The sequence below is a fragment of the Pygoscelis adeliae genome, unplaced genomic scaffold (genome assembly GCF_000699105.1).
Source record: "Pygoscelis adeliae isolate BGI_AS28 unplaced genomic scaffold, ASM69910v1 Scaffold120, whole genome shotgun sequence".
NCBI lineage: Eukaryota > Metazoa > Chordata > Aves > Sphenisciformes > Spheniscidae > Pygoscelis > Pygoscelis adeliae.
In genome coordinates, this window is record NW_008824032.1 from 2479749 (window position 1) to 2497442 (window position 17694).

General features: G+C 40.5%; 1 protein-coding gene across 1 annotated transcript in view; it reads left to right on the plus strand.

Annotated features, from left to right (window-relative positions):
• Positions 1-17694, plus strand: part of SPAG17 (sperm associated antigen 17) — a 309464-nt gene that overhangs the window by 283988 nt on the left and 7782 nt on the right. The window contains exons 36-44 of the mRNA XM_009330177.1: positions 1628-1673; positions 3363-3465; positions 3904-3957; positions 7320-7422; positions 8048-8144; positions 9448-9546; positions 11467-11618; positions 12096-12262; positions 16492-16552. Coding sequence (XP_009328452.1) covers positions 1628-1673; positions 3363-3465; positions 3904-3957; positions 7320-7422; positions 8048-8144; positions 9448-9546; positions 11467-11618; positions 12096-12262; positions 16492-16552 — 882 coding nt within the window. The remainder of the gene's footprint in view (positions 1-1627; positions 1674-3362; positions 3466-3903; positions 3958-7319; positions 7423-8047; positions 8145-9447; positions 9547-11466; positions 11619-12095; positions 12263-16491; positions 16553-17694) is intronic.

Sequence of the window (17694 nt, forward strand, 5' to 3'; positions counted from 1 at the left end):
AGGGACTTGGGGTAGCAGTCAGGAAACAGTGAGGTTAGTGGGAGATGAGTGGTAAAAAACATTAGAAAAGTTCAAGCGGCAAAAGTGGGTGGGATGTATTAGGATGAATGAGAGAAACGCTGTTTACATCTTATGTAAAGAGTGATCAGTTTGCTCTATTTCAGTTATTTAAATTATTTGTTTCCTACAGCTTCCTTTCATTTGGTACCTTGCATGATGTGGATTCACAAGCTAGATTTTTAGTAGTTATTAAACACTATTTTCTTTTTTTAGTCTCATTTAAGAAATACTTTTATTTCCATTTAGTCAAATAACAAGCATATAGTGAATTCAAACATACTGAATTAAAAAATCTGACATTTGAAAAATAAGATCTAGCCATGTTAGTTTGAATATTCACTACCAGATGATCTATCCACCTTTCGAATTGAGTGTATTCTAGCAAACAAACATCATCTTAGTGTTAGAGTCTACCTTTTAAACTTTGTCTCAACATGCAAAAACATTAGGCATGAGATCTTTCCAGCTTTAAATGCTGTTAATTTCCTTTTCCTAGCTTTCTGGATAGATCTATTATTTTTCCTTACAAGCTTAAAAAAATCCCATGTAATTCTAGAATTTGTCTCTGAAACTTTTAGCCAAGTTAGCATTTTCATTTGCTGCAACTAAAGCCTATTTTTTTATATTACAAACTTCTGTATATATTCTTGCTTAGTACTTTCAAGTGACATACAAGTTTTAAAAAGAGAGTAAAGAAATATCTAGCAAAAAAACAGGAAGGAACTCTCAACCTTTCTGGAAAGAGGAACACAGAGAAGCGATCTGTCAGTGACTCCATCTGCCTCTATCCTCTAGGGAGACATTTATTTGTTTTGATGAGATCCAGGTGCTGAGTCTCACATGCTGCTCAGTTCCAATGGACTTGTCTAGTGACTATTGTTGGTTGTACCAGCTACCATAAGCACATTTCTAAGTACAGATTTCACACTGGACAGCTATTTTTCTGAGCAGTAGAGCCTCAATGTGGACCTGCTGCGACCCAGGAATTGGTGTCGCACTCCTCCCAAGTCTCCACTGTTTCCCAGCTCTGTTAGAACCTAGACTGCCTGGTCACAGGAACTCTGGTTTCCAGTTAACTGCTTCAGGGACAGCATAAGAATAAAGGAAACAGCTTAGTTTAGAGTCTCTTACCCCTCAAACACTTTACTGTAAACCAACCACAAGAGAGCTCCCCAGTAATGAAGCCTATAAATTCCTGAACATATTTCCTGTTTGACTTCTTGTTGTGACCATGAGTTTTAGATCTGGTTCAAACCCTTTGCAGAAGGATTTGAGTTTGAATATGAACTGGCTTAGTTGATGTAATAAACAGCAACCATATAAAATACGAAGCCATCTGTGAAGTAGGTCATCAAGAAGGAAACACCTGTTTAGACCAGGGAAATTGTACTTCAAGTCCTTTTTCACCAGCTTATGTTTTCTAACACACTGAAATACTTCCATTCTTGTAGTCACATTCTCAGGTAACAAGATAACACTTGTTTAGTGTAGAAATCCTTTGAACAGGATTGCTGCTGTTGTGAGGTCTGTTTCTCACATGGTCACAGTTACTCCTTCTTCATTGCAGTCCTTCCCTAACTGGGAGAAGTCAACTGAAAATCTCAGTGATAGAGGTAATAAAAATTGAATATATATCTTTTAAAATTGTAAAATATCATAGTAAGTTTTTAAGTACTGTAGTATTATTTTTAAAGAAGGAACATAAAGGTGAATTCATCTATGTGCTAGGTACATGCTTCTGTGTGATTTTCACAGGTGATTAGAACTTGTTAGCATCAATGATTCAGTACCTCTAAAAAACAGTTCCTGTATTTAGGCATGTGTATTTGGCATTTTGACTCATGTTTCCACATGTATTGAGTTTTCTTAAGCATAAGAACTCTGACAGTGCTTGGTTACTTTTATAAACGTATCAAATTTTCAGACAAGTTTTTCAAAGCAACTGGATAAGTCCTGGTCATTTATTACACTTGAAAATCTGATCTCAAACGATCATGTGTTTTGGTTACATTAACCTTGCCTGAGGGAAAGATGGAACAATTTTTTTTATTGGGTATTAGTTTTCCCTTGTGTATTTCTGTTGAAGTTTTCGTAAGATACTTGTTAACATTTAGTAATGTTTTCAATAGGTACAAATAAAAATTAAAATGTTTATTTCTTTTAAAATCCATAAGACTTTTCCATAGAAAAAATCCATAGTATTCAAGCCCATAGTGATGCTAGCCTTTAAAGTGTTATTTTTCTGCCCTTCCTGCCTTGTCAAGAGTATTTCTGCTTGTTAAAAAAAGCATACTGCGCAAAGTAAATTGAAACTGCTGGAACAAATGCATGCTACACAGTTTCCTGATTTAAAAACATAATTAAAATGGAGGTGTACTTGTAACATACCGTTATTAATGAAGAAGATAGTGTGAAAAAGCAGCTCTTTAAGATAGGCAAAAATAGAAAAAGAAGGAAAATAAAAGGATGTTTTATGGTGAAAAAGTTGACAAAAAGAAAAACAACAAAACAAAACAAAAAACTAATTTTGAAGTTTGCAATTACATAATTCCCAAAACACTAAGAGATGTTGTCATAATCAAATAGGATCATATCTCTTAAATACTCAGATCTCCTAAATTTTCCCATGGAAATTTATTTTCAACCAAGGAAATTTCTTTGGACTCATAGTTTAGGTGTGAGGCATGAAGTAAGCAACACATTTTTATAGAAGATCTCAGAGGACAGGGAAACTCTTTAGTAAAGCCCCAAAGCTGGTCACAGTCTTAAATATGGAAAGATTGGCTTTTCTCCATTATACATATTGAACTAGTAGTTCCTTCCATGAGAATGTTGATTATGGCTGCTTCGCAGCCACAATTAAGCACAACTTAAGTAAGCTGAAAGTAATAAAGGTCCCTGAAAGCCCACATTATTTTCTTCAGCTGGAGATAGAGACCTGCAGTGTTGCTCCCCAGTCAGAAAGTGGCTGAATGTCAGCAACTTTTCCTATTCACTGGCATTTGATTTGTATCTTGAAAGAACATAAAGATATTTCAGGAAATGCAGGGTAGGGGCACAAACTTAATCTGCTACTGGTTCTTCCTACGTTGAATTGAATTAATTTCCTATCTGTTAATGTTCCGAGCTTGATTTTGGAATGAAGTTCTTTCTGCCTCTTCCCTCCTAGTAATAAAGAAACTGTTAGGTTTTCATCGAGTGACAGAAAGATGCATTAAAAATATATCCTTTTATGGTTTTTATTCGTAACACTTAGCAGTGCTTAGCAGAACGTGCATATTCAATAATACTCTATCTTGCAGCTCACATAACTGAGCTATATGAACAAGCAGTGGCTTCTTATCGCCAGTGTCACACAGAGAAGACAATCACCACCCAAAGAGAGGAGCAACGGCAGAGGTTCAGGTAGGACAGACCAGTGAGAACTGATACAAATGTAAATAACGCAAAGGATGGAACCAAGCGCACAGGCAAGGCAATGTACTTTACTGTCATTAAGGACCGGGACCTAGATCTCTAGATCTGTATCACAGTGTTTTACTAGCTTTTCCTATGATTATTTTGTCCCTCTGTGCCTCTTCTTTCCTTATCTCAAAGATACTTTAAAGTTTGTTTGAAAAGGATTTTGTGGGTTTCTTGATTGAGTAATATAATAAAAATGCAGATATGAGCAAACAATTTTGCTGCAAACCATACAAGTCCAAGTGAGGAGTCACCTGAGATGTTACTATAAAATAGTCTCATAAAAAGCATTGTCTTTCCAGAGTTATCTTCTAAATATTTTTGTGCTTATAAAACATCATGCTAGTTTTCTCATTTTCTTTTTCTTCCCTGGTCATTTAGCCCAGAAGGAGTAACACCAGTGTCCAAGTGGCAGAGCAGACTAGAAGAGTACAGGTAATAGTATTAGTAGGACAGGAAGTTAATTATTTTAAGAGCCAACTTAAGTCTGTTTTTGGAAAGACTGTTCCTGAGGTCTTGGGTAATGGTTCAGTGGTTTGCTAGCAAATAATGGGGTGTTTTCTGCAACAGAAACGCCGAATGGATGGTTTGAGTCTCTCTCGTTCTTTTCAAAACTAGCAGTGTTACTGTTAACTTATGCTATTCAAAACAAGGCTGAAGTCAGAAGTCCTGTGTTCTGTTTTCCGGTTCTGCCACCAGCTTGGAAAATAATTTATATTAATATTTTAAAATGCTGCTGCTTTAGGTTAAGATTCAGGTATTCCACAAATCCCGGCTGATTTTTCAAATAGAACCCCAGACACATGTCTATCACATGGTGGTGCTTCAAAGCTTCTCAAGGCAAAACAGTCCCAGCTCTCTAAGCCTCTCCTCATATGAAAGATCCTCAAAGCCCTTAATCATCTTTGTGTCCCTTTTCTGGACTTGCTTCTTTAAGCCCATGTCTTTCGATGTATCAGGGAACCCAGAACCAGACACAGTATTCCACATGTGGTTTCACTAGTGCTGAGTAGAAGGGAAGGTTCACCTCCCTGCCTCCTTGGGCCTGCTGACAACACTCCTCCTCATCCAGCCCAGGTTTCCACTGGTCGTCTTTGCCACAAGAGCGCACTGTTGGGTTCACGTTCAATTTGGTGTCCACCAGGACTGGTAGGTCCTTCTCTGCAGAGCTGCTTTCCAGTGGTGGGCAGGGTGGCTTAAGTCCCCCATGAGGACCAGGAATTATGAATGTGAGGCTTCTTCCAGTTGTCTGAAGAAGGCCATATCTACCTCTTCTTCCTGATCAGCTGGTCTATAGCAGACACCCGCAATGTCATCCATGTTGGTCTGCCCACTAATCCTAACCTATAAGCTCTCAGTTGGCTCGGCACCAATCCCCAGGCAGAGCTCCATGCTTTCCAGCTGCTTTCTTACATACAGGGCAACTTCCCCTCCTTGCCTTCCTGGCCTGCCCTTCCTAAAGAGCCTGCATCCATCTGTCACGGCACTCCAGTCATGTGAGCTATCCTACCACTTCTCTCTGATCTCAATGAGGTCATAGCCTTGTGAGTGCATGCAGACTTCTAATTCCTCCTGTTTGTTACCTGTGCTGCATGCAGTAGCGTACAGGCATTTCAGAGAGGCACCCAGCCGTGCTGATTCCCCATAATGCCATGCCATAGGGATTTCCTTATTTACATGCATATGCTTGGTGTGCCCCTACTTCAGCCCTGTTTTGTTGATTGTGATGTCCCTTATGTTCACATCACCCCAGGCCCTTTGCTTGCCTACCATGTCCACTGCTTCCTCACCTGATTGTTGAGGCTTCTCTCCCTCCCCACTTCATTGTGGAGTGCACTGTAAAGTGCAGGATACACTCATGGTTTACACCATGCAGCTGCATTTCCAAGGACACTTTAGGAGGTAAAACATGTAGACAGTAAGTAAACTCATCTTTAAGAAGGAGCTTAAGATTAGGGTCATCGTAAAAATCAATGCCTTACTAAAGCAAGGCGCATTTTGCCACATTTGAATATTCTCCTTTAGGAATTACCTGTATCTCAATTTTCTGTTTGTAAAGTATTTCTCATGGGAGTTCTGAGGCAGGTGCTATAATCTTCAGGTTAGAAGTGCTTTTACAGGAGGAAGTGTGTATGTGTATAAACATAAAAAACTTTGTAACACTAAAAGTTGTATTTAAGGCTGACCCTCGACTTTAATTCTAATCCCCTTTACTTCACTTGCTCTCAAGTTTAAAAAAAAATTGCCCTTTATCTCCCACTGATGAAGGGTGAAGCTGTTCGATGAGTTCAAGAAAAAAATCTATATAAATGCTTTGAAACAGCATATATGGCTAAAAATGTACATTTCACAATCAGATGAATTTTCAGGAGAATTTCTGCTCAGGTGTAAATCAAAAGTCACTGGATTTCAGTCTGCAGATATGGTAATTCACAAAAGCGTTTGAAAAAAAAAAATACAAGTAATCTCAAAGCCACTATTAATTGAGAGAAAAATATGATTTTTTGGAAAGTAAATTTACAGACTTCTATTCTATGGAGATAAATAATTATATTGCTGAATTATATAATTCTCTCGTACCACACAAAAACTTCTCATTTAAGCATTGTGCATTAAAACCATTATCATTTTCAGTTCTAGAGGAAAGGGCTTTGTGGAGCTGATAGAATGTCAAATTCCTCAGTGTAATCCAAGCATGACTGTTTAAATTTAAAGAATTAAAAATATGCATTTAATTTATGTAGAAATAGAAAACCTGATATATGAACTAGGATTAACATAGAGAAAGTTATCAGTAATGTACATCCAATTAAAATAATTATATTGACAGCTATTTAGATAATTCATTATTTCTTAGATTAAACAGAGTAACTTGAAATGGTGATGAACTAATATTATGATGAGAAACTTGCTTTTTCTTTCTCATTTTTGTGAAAGGTTAAATAGCAATTGAACACTAATTACTCTTCCATACTACTTCTTAATTACTTTCTGACTTGCATGAGATAAAAAAAAACTTTTATAATTTCAGATTTATATTTTAATATAGCATTTTACAACTGTTTTACATACTATTTAAAGAATGACTTTAAATATATATGTCTGAGTAACCAGCACCCAAGAACATCATGTGCAATTCTGGCTCTAAAGCCAGTGTCAAAACTCTCAATATGATTAAGAGTGATAATTTCATAGCTGATATTAGACCCTGCAAGCCAGTGAAACTATAGTGGTGTAAAACTGGACTACATCAAGCTGAAAACATAACCAGTCCTTACTCTGGTGAATCTTACCTTCAGAAGTTTGAATAGCTTTTTCTGTATCCACAGAGCCATCAAGTTTTTCTGTGATAAAATAAGGAAATTTGATTAATTTTGTATTATACATTTTAGCAATGCATCTGAAATACCAATTCTCAGATTTAAATGTTTGTTGGAAAGACACTGTTGGCAGTCTCAGACGTGTTCCACAAGATTTAGAGAACTGGAGCATGTTTTGAGGGAGGAGCTCTTTGTAGCAGCCAGCCCACAGCCAATATGCATTTTGATCAGCTCCTCCATAAATCAGTATCTGAGGAGGACATTTTCTCTGCATGCCAGACCAGCCCGTTCTTGATCTGCCACTGATAAAATTGCCAATTACAAGAATACCGCTCGATGTGATTAACCAGAAAAAAAAAAATGCCACTTGCCTTTATCTCTTCCATTCCTCAATCTTTCAGACAGAAAAACTGGGTTAACTCAGTTATAATGCTTTTTTCTTTCTTTTCCTTACCAACAACGTTAAAAACTTCTTAGGAAAGAACTTGATGAAGAAAAGAAGTCCTTAATGGCAATAAGAAACAAGATAATTCCTCCATATTTTGAATCAGAATTCAGCAAGGAGTTTTTCCTGAAAAAGGTGATGTAGCTGAAAACGGGATGAGTTTGTGTTAGGCCAGGTAGTTTCTGTCATACTCCCACAAAGACAGTTATGGGTTTACATCTCAGCCTCAATTTATCTCAAGAAACCATTACAGAGGATAGTTGTGGCAGAATTAACACTGGGAATTATATGCCCTTGTCAAAGAAAACATATCTTGGAGGTGGTATATGTTTATTGAGTACAGACTCTGTAGATTCCTTGCATAAACTCCGGAGAGCGTCTGATTCAGAGCGGAAGCTGAAGCTCGGGTCTTTTCACTTACCCTCAAAAATCTCTCTCTGCTAACTAGAGAGGGAATTAGTAAGACTAACCCTCCTGGGTTAAAGGTGGCCTTGGGAACTTTCCTGTTGTAATCTCACCTAATAAATGCTGTAAGTGCATAAAGCATACTCAAAAATGTACTTTTGAATCTGAGGTATACTTACATATATTTTTTATAGTTACCACTTTGGTTCTGCGTATTTGTTTCCTTTGCACCCCTTTTCTTTTTTTTTCCTTTTTTGGGGGGGGGGGGGAATGAAAAGAGGGGTGGAGGTGTCTGCTGGGTTTTTTCTAAGCATTTAGTTGGGAGACCTAAGCCCTCTTTCTTACTTTTCTCTAGTTTCCTGATGTGGAAGCACTGTCTATGGAACTTCCTCCAGTTCAAAAAAAAAAAAGTGGGAATTTCCCTCTAGAGATGATCAAAAAACCCAGTAGAGGTAATTTGAGCTCTTCTGTCTGGTAACATTTTAGTATCTTCTTTATTGTTTTATCCAGTTGTCTCATTTCATATTGTAGTTAAATTTAAGATTACATTATCTGACCCCATGTATTCCCAGTCATTTTGACACGTGAACTGCTTGGACCACAATGGCTATATCTATTCTGATACATGAAACATACCCAGCAGCATTCCCTGACATTGAGATCCACCAGTATGGAGCAGGCTGTGTAAATTCAGCCTCCCAAAACAAAATGGCCTTTTCCCTGGCCAAAACCTGTGTACCTGAGAGTAGGTTTGGGGAGACTGATAGGTGGCACAGTCAATATCTTGCCAGTGTTCTACCAGTTTAACAGTATAGATTATCATGTTCCAGTATCTGGGAATGTTCCTGTTTAATCCACTAATATAAATGTGGTCTATGAGACTTCTATATTGTGTGTTAAAGGAGCCTTTGCAGACATCACTGAATGTGGAAGCACCATAGGCTTTGGATGCAAATCTGAAGAATTGTGCTATGAAGGAAGGGTGGGTGGCTGCAAAATGCTCAAGAAAAACTTAAATGGAATAAACAATAGTTAGGGGTGGATGAGCAAGAACCGAGGAGGCCAAGTTTAGAAAAAGACTAATATGACTGTAGGAAAAAAAAAAGGGAGATGGAATTCTGAAACTCAATGCTAAGAGGGGCTTGGGGACTGGGGCAAAAGTGATATGGAATAGGAAACACGCAGGCTAAGGATAGTTTGGAGGATACAGGAGGAAAGCAGTGACAGGATAACAGGAAGCAGTGAAATAGTGAACCATCATCTTAGGTTTCAGCTTTACAGCATTGAAAGGAATACGTCAGTTCTGTTTGAAAAGTAGCCCTGACAAGTTACTGAAATCACATAGTGAGATTAAAAGTCTTACACAGCAAAGGATCATATGAGGAAAGCAGTCCTCCCTGGGGCCTTATCAGCCACCCACTAATTCCCGTATTTCCTCATTTTGCAATCACCGTATTGCAATCACCAGAAGACCTGTGTTGGATTGTCTGTTAGCCCTTTATGGCTTATTGCTCAGTTAGCCAGAGAACAATAAATGACTAATCACAAGATACGCATTTTTGATCCCTGTTGCCCAGTGGAGCAAAATGTCAAGTGCAGAATTTACCTAGGCTCTCATGGTTATGTAGACAGCTTTCAAAAGTTGTCTAAATTAAAGTGCCGAAGACTTTGTGATTTTTTTTTTTTCATGTGTTTATGAAAATGATGGTGATCATGAAAAACACTTGTCACAGTATTCCATTATTTTCCCTTCAGCATCTGAATGTCTCGATACCATGAGTGATTCCTCACCTTCACCTGGCCTTCTGCTGCAGGCTCATTCCAAACAAAATGAAGGTTCCAGCAGCACAACAGGTAAAGCTGCCTTCCAGAATGCAGTTTCGAGCAGGTCAATATCTATCTTCTTATAACGTTTGACAAAATATTTGCAACAGAAATTTAAATCCACCTATCCCTGTCCAGCATTCTGAATACATCTGAATGCAAGACTGGCAGAAATGGAGAGAGGTATAAAACTAATGGGAGAGATTCCCTCCTTCACCCTAGGAGACTGCTATAACAACATGGGGATGATGGGGATGGTAGAACTGCAGACAAAGCCAAGAAGTAATTTCTCTACTAAAACAAAATTGCACAAGCCAATTTTTCCTGCTCATTAAGGCCTGTAACTGAAGACTCTCGAACAGAGTGTGCTGTGGTTAAATGGTCTTTGCCATTTAAACATCCCCGTCCAGTTTTGCTTTTCTTGCTACGTCTACTGTCGTTCACTCTGTTTATGCATCTGCTTGTGGTGACGGCCTTGGATGATCACCACTGGAGAGCCACCAGTCTGCTTTAATTAGCCGCAACCTTTGGCTCCCACATAATGCCACACCAGCTGAGCTTTGGCAGTGCATACTTGCAAAATCTATTCTTGCATCCCATAGTTACAGCTTCCCTTCTCCCCTTCCTTTCCCTTCCACACATACTGGTATCCTTTCCTAGTAGTGGCACTCTGCAAGGGCTGTTGCCTTCAAAATTGCTAAATTTCCTCTGTTATTTATGCATAATCCATAGACCTCAGGGCAGATGTACTAATCTGTACTTCCAGGGCCACATGGTAGGTGATAAAAGGAACAGCAGCTTGGGGGGGTGGAGAGAGATGCCAAAACTACACTAACTTCTAATGCCAAAGCATAAATTTTGCTTACCTTTAGGCAAAACAAGAAATGCTAGAGTTTTTTCCATAACGTACATGCTTAACTTTTTTTTATAAGCTCTGGGTCATTTGCTGTGTAGGTGGGAAGCCCCTCTCTACCACCTGCATTTCTGTTGTCTGGAAATAAGAGGGGGAACCTAGAGAAGATGCTATTCTCAAATAACATTTCTGCCTTCTCACGATGACTAACTGACCAGACCTAGCATTCCAACTAGACAGTGCCTGCAGTCCAAACTGAGAAAAAACAATTCTCTTCAGTACAAAATGCTGATCTAGAGATTGACCCCTGGTGAGAAGACAGCCACCATAATTGTCTTTTGTTTTCCCTTCAGAAGTTATCAGACTTTACAATAAGCTAAATGTGTCTTAGGCTGTCAAGCAAAAGAAGCTGCATTTAGATCTAAGTTGCTCTGGCCATCCCCATGCTCCATCTATCTACATTATACAGTGGAGCACATTTCAAAGATGACAAGGTAGCTAAGACCATCTTAAGCCCAGAATCAGAAACATACATGTCATGCATATGAATGAATTGTTGCATTCAAGACGATAAATCCTGCTCAGAGACAGGACTTCCTAACTGGTTATGCTGGCAGAGCTGTACTGCTTTGGGGCCTGGACTGGAATTTGTTGTTATATGGACATACAGATTTGACTTGACCAGCCTGAGTGTTTCTGAACAACTGATCATTGTGCAGTGCAGGCATGCCTTTGGAATAGTAATGTCCTCGATTTTGATTTTAGTGTTTGGGGTTTTGTACCTCCTCTTCTGTTTTTAAATCACTTTCACAGGCGTTTATATCTTCATTGCGAGTTTCCACCAAGATGCTTCCAACTAATTAGTTCTAATAATTATAGTACAGCTTTATTTACTAGTTAGATTTTAATTACTTGCTACTATTAGGGGGTTTCTTAATGCCTTTCTTGACATCTTAAATAAAAATGAGACCAATTCTTCTGTCCTTGTGCTAATCAAATGCTTTTATAGAAAATAAGTCTTATCTGAACAAGAACTTCAGGATTAGGCTGAATATAATGCTTCACTTTTTGTGCTTTTGGAAATCTTTCCTTCCCAGACCTAAACAAGGCTGCAAGATCACAAAAGACACCCTTTCAACATAAAGTTCAGAGTCTGCTGGTGAATGCTGCAGGACAGCCAAGAAAAGAGAAAGTGAAATTACCGTCATCCCTCCAAGGGAGACAACCAAACTCCATACCAAATAAAAAGGTAAAATAACATTTTTGTTGATATTAATATCCTCTCAGTCATCTCTCTTGCATGAAATATAAATTCTGAAGCAATACTGTAAGGTATTTTCAATCTGTTTACTGAATAGCAGCTGCAATTTACATATAAGTTTACTGGCAATTCTAAAAGTACCTTTCCTCTCAACTGCTCGGACAAACTCGTATGCCGAAAGCATAGTTCTGCACCAGGCACCCACATGAAAGCTCTGATTTCCAAAAGAGCAGAGCTTCCCCCATTCCCCCTGATACATCTCAATGGCTTAGTATGTCTGAAAACTCAAACCAGTATAAATTTGCAGACAATATTCAAAGTGCTTCTTCAGTTTTTACTCAAATTAGGGTGTCTTTTTGTTCAGGATGAGTAGACAGAGGTCAAATGTAGGTTAAATAACTCTGAAACTAACTTGATGGCCACCAACTTTATCTATTGTCTAATATTTTAATTCTGTTTGCAAAGATAGAAGATCCTGTCGCAGGAAAGGTCAACACATCTTCTCTTGCAACAAGACAGCATCTTAGTGGCTTCCATCTCATTCCACCCAGAGTGACACTTGGAGTACTAAAGGAAGGCTGCACCTATGCAGCCACTGTGATCCTGAAGAATGTTGGTGTGAACTTCTCAAGGTTAGTTTGAATTCTTAGCACCTTGGTTTTTAACTGTCTAAATATGCATTGCTTGTTTATTGTCAATCTTCTGATCTGATTAACATGAGATAACAAATGGTATTTTTAGATTTGGAATAATTTGATAATGACTGACGGGATATAGGAGAGGAGATAATATTAGAAATACTTCAGCATTATTTGCATATTAGTGTTATTAGAAAGATGGAAACCAGTAAGGAACAGCAGGTCCTGCATGCATAGTCCTGGCCCATCGCAGATTATTTACTGGTTCTTAACTGAACTTCTCAGGTTCAGGGACCAAACTCCTTCATGGTAACCAGTATTACATTTGGCTTTGGGAAATACCACTGGATGCTGCCAGTCAGACCATCTAAATGGGCACAGCTGTATTCAGGCAGCCACGTCTTTAGCTGCACTGAAAAGCAGCTTCAGTGATGACACTGGGAACAAGCAGAGGATGAGGATGAAATCAAGCATTTATTTATGCATGTTTCCCTTACTCGGTGTCACCCCTGTCACTGTGTGGGACAAGATAGCACCACACTGTGTTCCAATGTGGTGAGCATAAGTAAGCCCATCTCTAGGTCTCCAGTCCAGCAGATTGTCTCTTGCACTGCATGACAATTAACAGATTTACCCAGCCATAGTTTAGAGAATATATAAATACAGTAAGAAAATGCTCGTGACTGCTGTTCTGTGCTCGAATTCCCCTTTTGAGTGACTGCACATATGTTCATTCAGTCACTCCTGCACCAGCACAGTTCCAGTGGTCTTACTTTAGTGATATTCAGGCAGGTGTGCTTATGACCCCTGTCCTCCCAGGTGCTATACATGTGATGGAAAAGAGGGCAAAGCATATTCCTCCCACTCAGTTTGCTCAACTGCACTTGCCTTAGCTGTGCTGTATGTACCTTGCTTTTTAGCTTAAAGGAGAGCCTGCAACAACGGTCTCTAAGTCCTTACAGCTTTTGGGCTTCCACCTAAGGTTTGTCACTTCAGAATAGCTTCATTTGGATGGTTATAATCCCACCAGATGGTTTCAAGAATTGCAGTACTTGGTGGGAAGCTTTCATTTCAATATCTTTATCAATGATCTGGACGAGGGGATCGAGTGCACCCTCAGTAAGTTTGCAGATGACACCAAGTTGGGCAGCAGTGTTGATCTGCTCGAGGGTAGGAAGGCTCTGCAGAGGGACCTGGACAGGCTGGATCGATGGGCCAAGGCCAACTGTATGAGATTCAACAAGGCCAAGTGCAGGGTCCTGCACTTCGGCCACAACAACCCCATGCAGCGCTACAGGCTTGGGGAAGAGTGGCTGGAAAGCTGCCTGGCGGAAAAGGACCTGGGGGTGCTGTTTGACAGCTGGCTGAACACGAGCTGGCAGTGTGCCCAGGCGGCCAAGAAGGCCAATGGCATCCTGGCCTGTATCAGAAATAGTGTGGCCAGCAGCGGTAGGGAAGTCATTGTGCCCCTGTACTCGGCACTGGTGAGGCCGCACCTCCAATACTGTGTTCAGTTTTGGGCCCCTCACTACAAGAAGGATGTTGAGATGTTGGAACGTGTCCAGAGAAGGGCAACGAGGCTGGTGAGGGGTCTGGAGAACAAGCCTTATGAGGAGCGGCTGAGGGAGCTGGGGTTGTTTAGCCTGGAGAAAAGGAGGCTGAGGGGAGACCTCATTGCTCTCTACAACTACCTAAAAGGAGGTTGTAGCAAGGTGGGTGTCGGTCTCTTCTCCCAAGTAACTGGCGAAAGGACGAGAGGAAATGGCCTCAAGTTGCGCCAGGGGAGGTTTAGATTGGATGTAAGGAAAAATTTCTTTACTGAAAGAGTAGTTAAACATTGGAACAGGCTGCCCAGGGAAGTGGTTGAGTCACCATCCCTGGAAGTATTTAAAAGACGTGTAGATTCCCCATCCCTGGCAGTATTTAAAAAACGTGTAGATGAGGCGCTTAGGGACATGGTTTAGTGGGCATGGTGGTGTTGGGTTGACGGTTGGACTCGATGATCTTAGAGGTCTTTTCCAACCTTAATGATTCTATGATTTCAGATGGCTCAAAAGCCCCAAAGCCAAAACCAAGCTTTTTAAATTCCTGTGTTCTAAGATAGCTATTCCCACCAAAGTTTTCCAATGTCAGCTTCTCACTCCCACCTATCCTTGATTACCTCCTGCAGCTGGAGAGGTTCTTAGTTTATTTAGCAGTTAAATGAAAGCTGTTATTTAGGCCAATATCTCATCCATTTGTCCTCATGGACAGTTACATATTGTTCTCTTAGAAACTTAGAGTAAGCCAGGCTTGGACCACTCCTGTTATATGGGCCTTTTTTCTGCTAGACCCACAGGTCCCAGGAGAGGGAGGCTAATTGAAAGCATGGAAATAAACGTCCTACTGTCATGTTGGTCTAGGTCATTAAAAAGGTAGTTAGTCTTGGCACTGGTGATAAATAGCCTTTGGTTTTTCCTGCAACATTAGCACTGGTTAAGGAAAACAGTAAGGAGGACATTAAACATTCTTGGGCTTGAGTGTGCAAGTCTCATGGCCCTGATGTGCTGCAGCTTCTGGATGCTGTTTCTTTGGAGCACTCTTCAGATGAGCAAACACCTGCCAAACTTCCCTTTTCTGGATGAGGTGACCTACAGTCTGAGGGCCTCTTTAAAAAGAGCGTTGAGAAGAGGTGTCACAGTGACGCTACCTCAGCGGTCACAGCATCCCTCTACTATGGTACCACAGTGCTGGAATGAAATAAACACAAACATTTATGTCTGACATTTGTTGTTGTTCCTCCTGGGGTAGCTAGTGATCATCAAAAGAGGAGCTCACAGGAGACTGACCCTGCTGGGATCACCATGATCTCTTGTGAGTACTCAGCCAACTAGGCACTTTAGAAATCTGTTCAAGACCAGCTGAGAGACTACTGTACAGCTCCTTCCATCAGGATGGATGGCAGAGATATTTTTTATTTTTAGATCAGCCTAGTTAGATATGGCCTCAAAGAGACATTTTTTCCTTTAATGCACATTTAAGCATCATGGTGCATGCCAGGATAAATCAGCAGATAACATACCAACATCCTAGAGCTCAAGATGCGCACATTACTTTTTTTTTTCCCCCCATGCCAGGGCACTATATGTAGACAGTCAAGGAAAATACCACCATGATTCTGATAAATCTAGCTTATCTTTTAAACCTCTTACTAGATGTTTTGAGAGGAGAGCTAAGTGACTAGCTGCTGAATGACAGCAGAACATGCTGAGGGCAGAGGTAGGGCCAATGGTGGGCAATTCTGAGCCATGTCTGCATCATGCTGAAGCGAAAACTTTTCTGTGACAGGGTCAGTAGTTAACTATGTGCCTTCCAAAGTGTCCATACCATAGCTTGAACATGTTGGGACACCCTGACACAAATCAAGTCCAGTTTCTCATAACAGCCAGCACTCCAGCGAAAGTGCAGGAATTCTGACAGCCAGTTTATAATTCTGCCAGAGCTTTCCATAAGATGGAGCCATATACTAGGAATGCCTCTTTTACTGCCTTTTCTTGAACAGCTTCTGGTGCAAGTGCATGCTGGTAGCTGTTCTTCAGGTGGAAATGAAAATCACAGGATAAAGTCCAGAGCCATGCAAAAGTAGAGGTCGTATCTGCTCTAATGATCTTTAGAGCTCTTAACAGTGGAAGTTGCATGCACAAAAGGACTGCACAGATGTGAAACAATCAGTGAGAAATGAAGTGAAACTACTGCCTTAGTGGGTACCGTGAAATTAAAGAGGATTATTTACACAAAATTTATACCAGTATCATGCCTTCTGCAATAGAATCGTAGCAAAGCACATTAAATAAAGACTGTTAAAGACTTCTGGGTGTGCAGCCCACAGGTGTTGGCCAAGAAGATGTAATTTGTACTTCAGCTTCCTTTGTGTATGCAGGCTGAGAATGCTGATGTTTCACATTTTGTTGGAAGGACCAGGCAGTGTAATGAGCTCTTCGGAGACTTACTTTGGCCCATTAATCTGCTCCTTTGGTTTTTTTTGTTAGAAACCTGAGCCTTGGCTAGAAGCCCAGGAATACCGCTGTAGCCCAAGTTGTACATTGTGACAGGAAGGATGAGCTAAAAAAATTCTGCTGTCGTTTGCACAAGCAGAGGAAGAGCAGACGGCCTGCTTCCCAGCAGTGCCCTTCTGCCTGCCTGAAACAGTTTCTGGCAAACTAATTCTCTTCTCTTTCTGACAGGTTTCGTGTGAAGCAACCACCTCCGCACACAGGGCTGAGAGTGATGTACACACCAGGACCTGTAGGTTACACAGAAGATCTTTTGGTTTTTGCTAGACTCAGCTGGCCCTCAGGCCATCTAGGGGTCCTGTCACACCAGCTGTCTGGGACTAAAGCTGGCAGAGTACATGATTTGTTTAAAGTTTTTTTTTAAGTGATGCTGCCTTCCACTGTCCATCTGCTGCCTTCAACCAAGCGCCCCGTGGGCTCTGAGTCTCAGAGCCTGTACCAGAATGCAGAGGGATAAACATGTTAACTTCAGTGGAAAGCAGCAGGTCAAACACTGGTGTAAAGCGAGCTTTTTTGAAGCAAACGGGATACTCTACCACTACTACTGAGTTTTCCCATTGTTTAGGGTATTTGTTATATCTGCTCTGTCTTACGCCTAGACTTCATCTCCTGTCCTGATACCTTCAAGAGTTGAACCTAGTAAACTCTTGCCTCAACCATTTCTTCTTCTGCTTGCAACTGTTCTCCACCTTAAGTCTTTTATCTAGCAAAGCACCGTAGCATGTGAAATTGTCCCATTAAGTAGGAAGCTTTCATGCTTCCTGCTTTTGTTCAGTCTTTCGCTTCACCTGTGTGTCGTATCTGAACAAATCTTGTGCTGGCCAGTATCCCCACAGTATCTGGGTAATACCAGGCAATATCCTTCCCGATGCTTTTACAGGCATGGAAACAAGAAGCAATGACTTGTGCAAGGAGGCAGTGCAAGAATGCAAGTTAAACCTCCTAGTCCAGAGCCCCAGCCAAAACCCAGCACTTCTTAAAATGGCTGCAATAATTTCCATTGTCTTTTCCTCTCCACACACCCATCCCTTTTGTATCTCCCTTTTCTCCCTACCTCTGTGTTCTTTTCAGACTAGACTAGAATAGAATCATAGAACCGTTTAGGTTGGAAAAGACCTTTAAGTTCATTGAGTCCAACCATTAACCTAACACTGCCAAGGCTACCACTAAATCATGTCCCTAAACACCACATCTACACATCTTTTTCATACTTCCAGGGATAGTTGGTGACTCAACCACTTCCCTGGGCAGCCTGTTCCAACAACCCTTTCGGTGAAGAAATTTTTCCTAATATCCAATCTAAACCTCCCCTGGTGCAACTTGAGGCCGTTTCCTCTCGTCCTATCGCTTGTCACTTGGGAGAAGAGACCAACA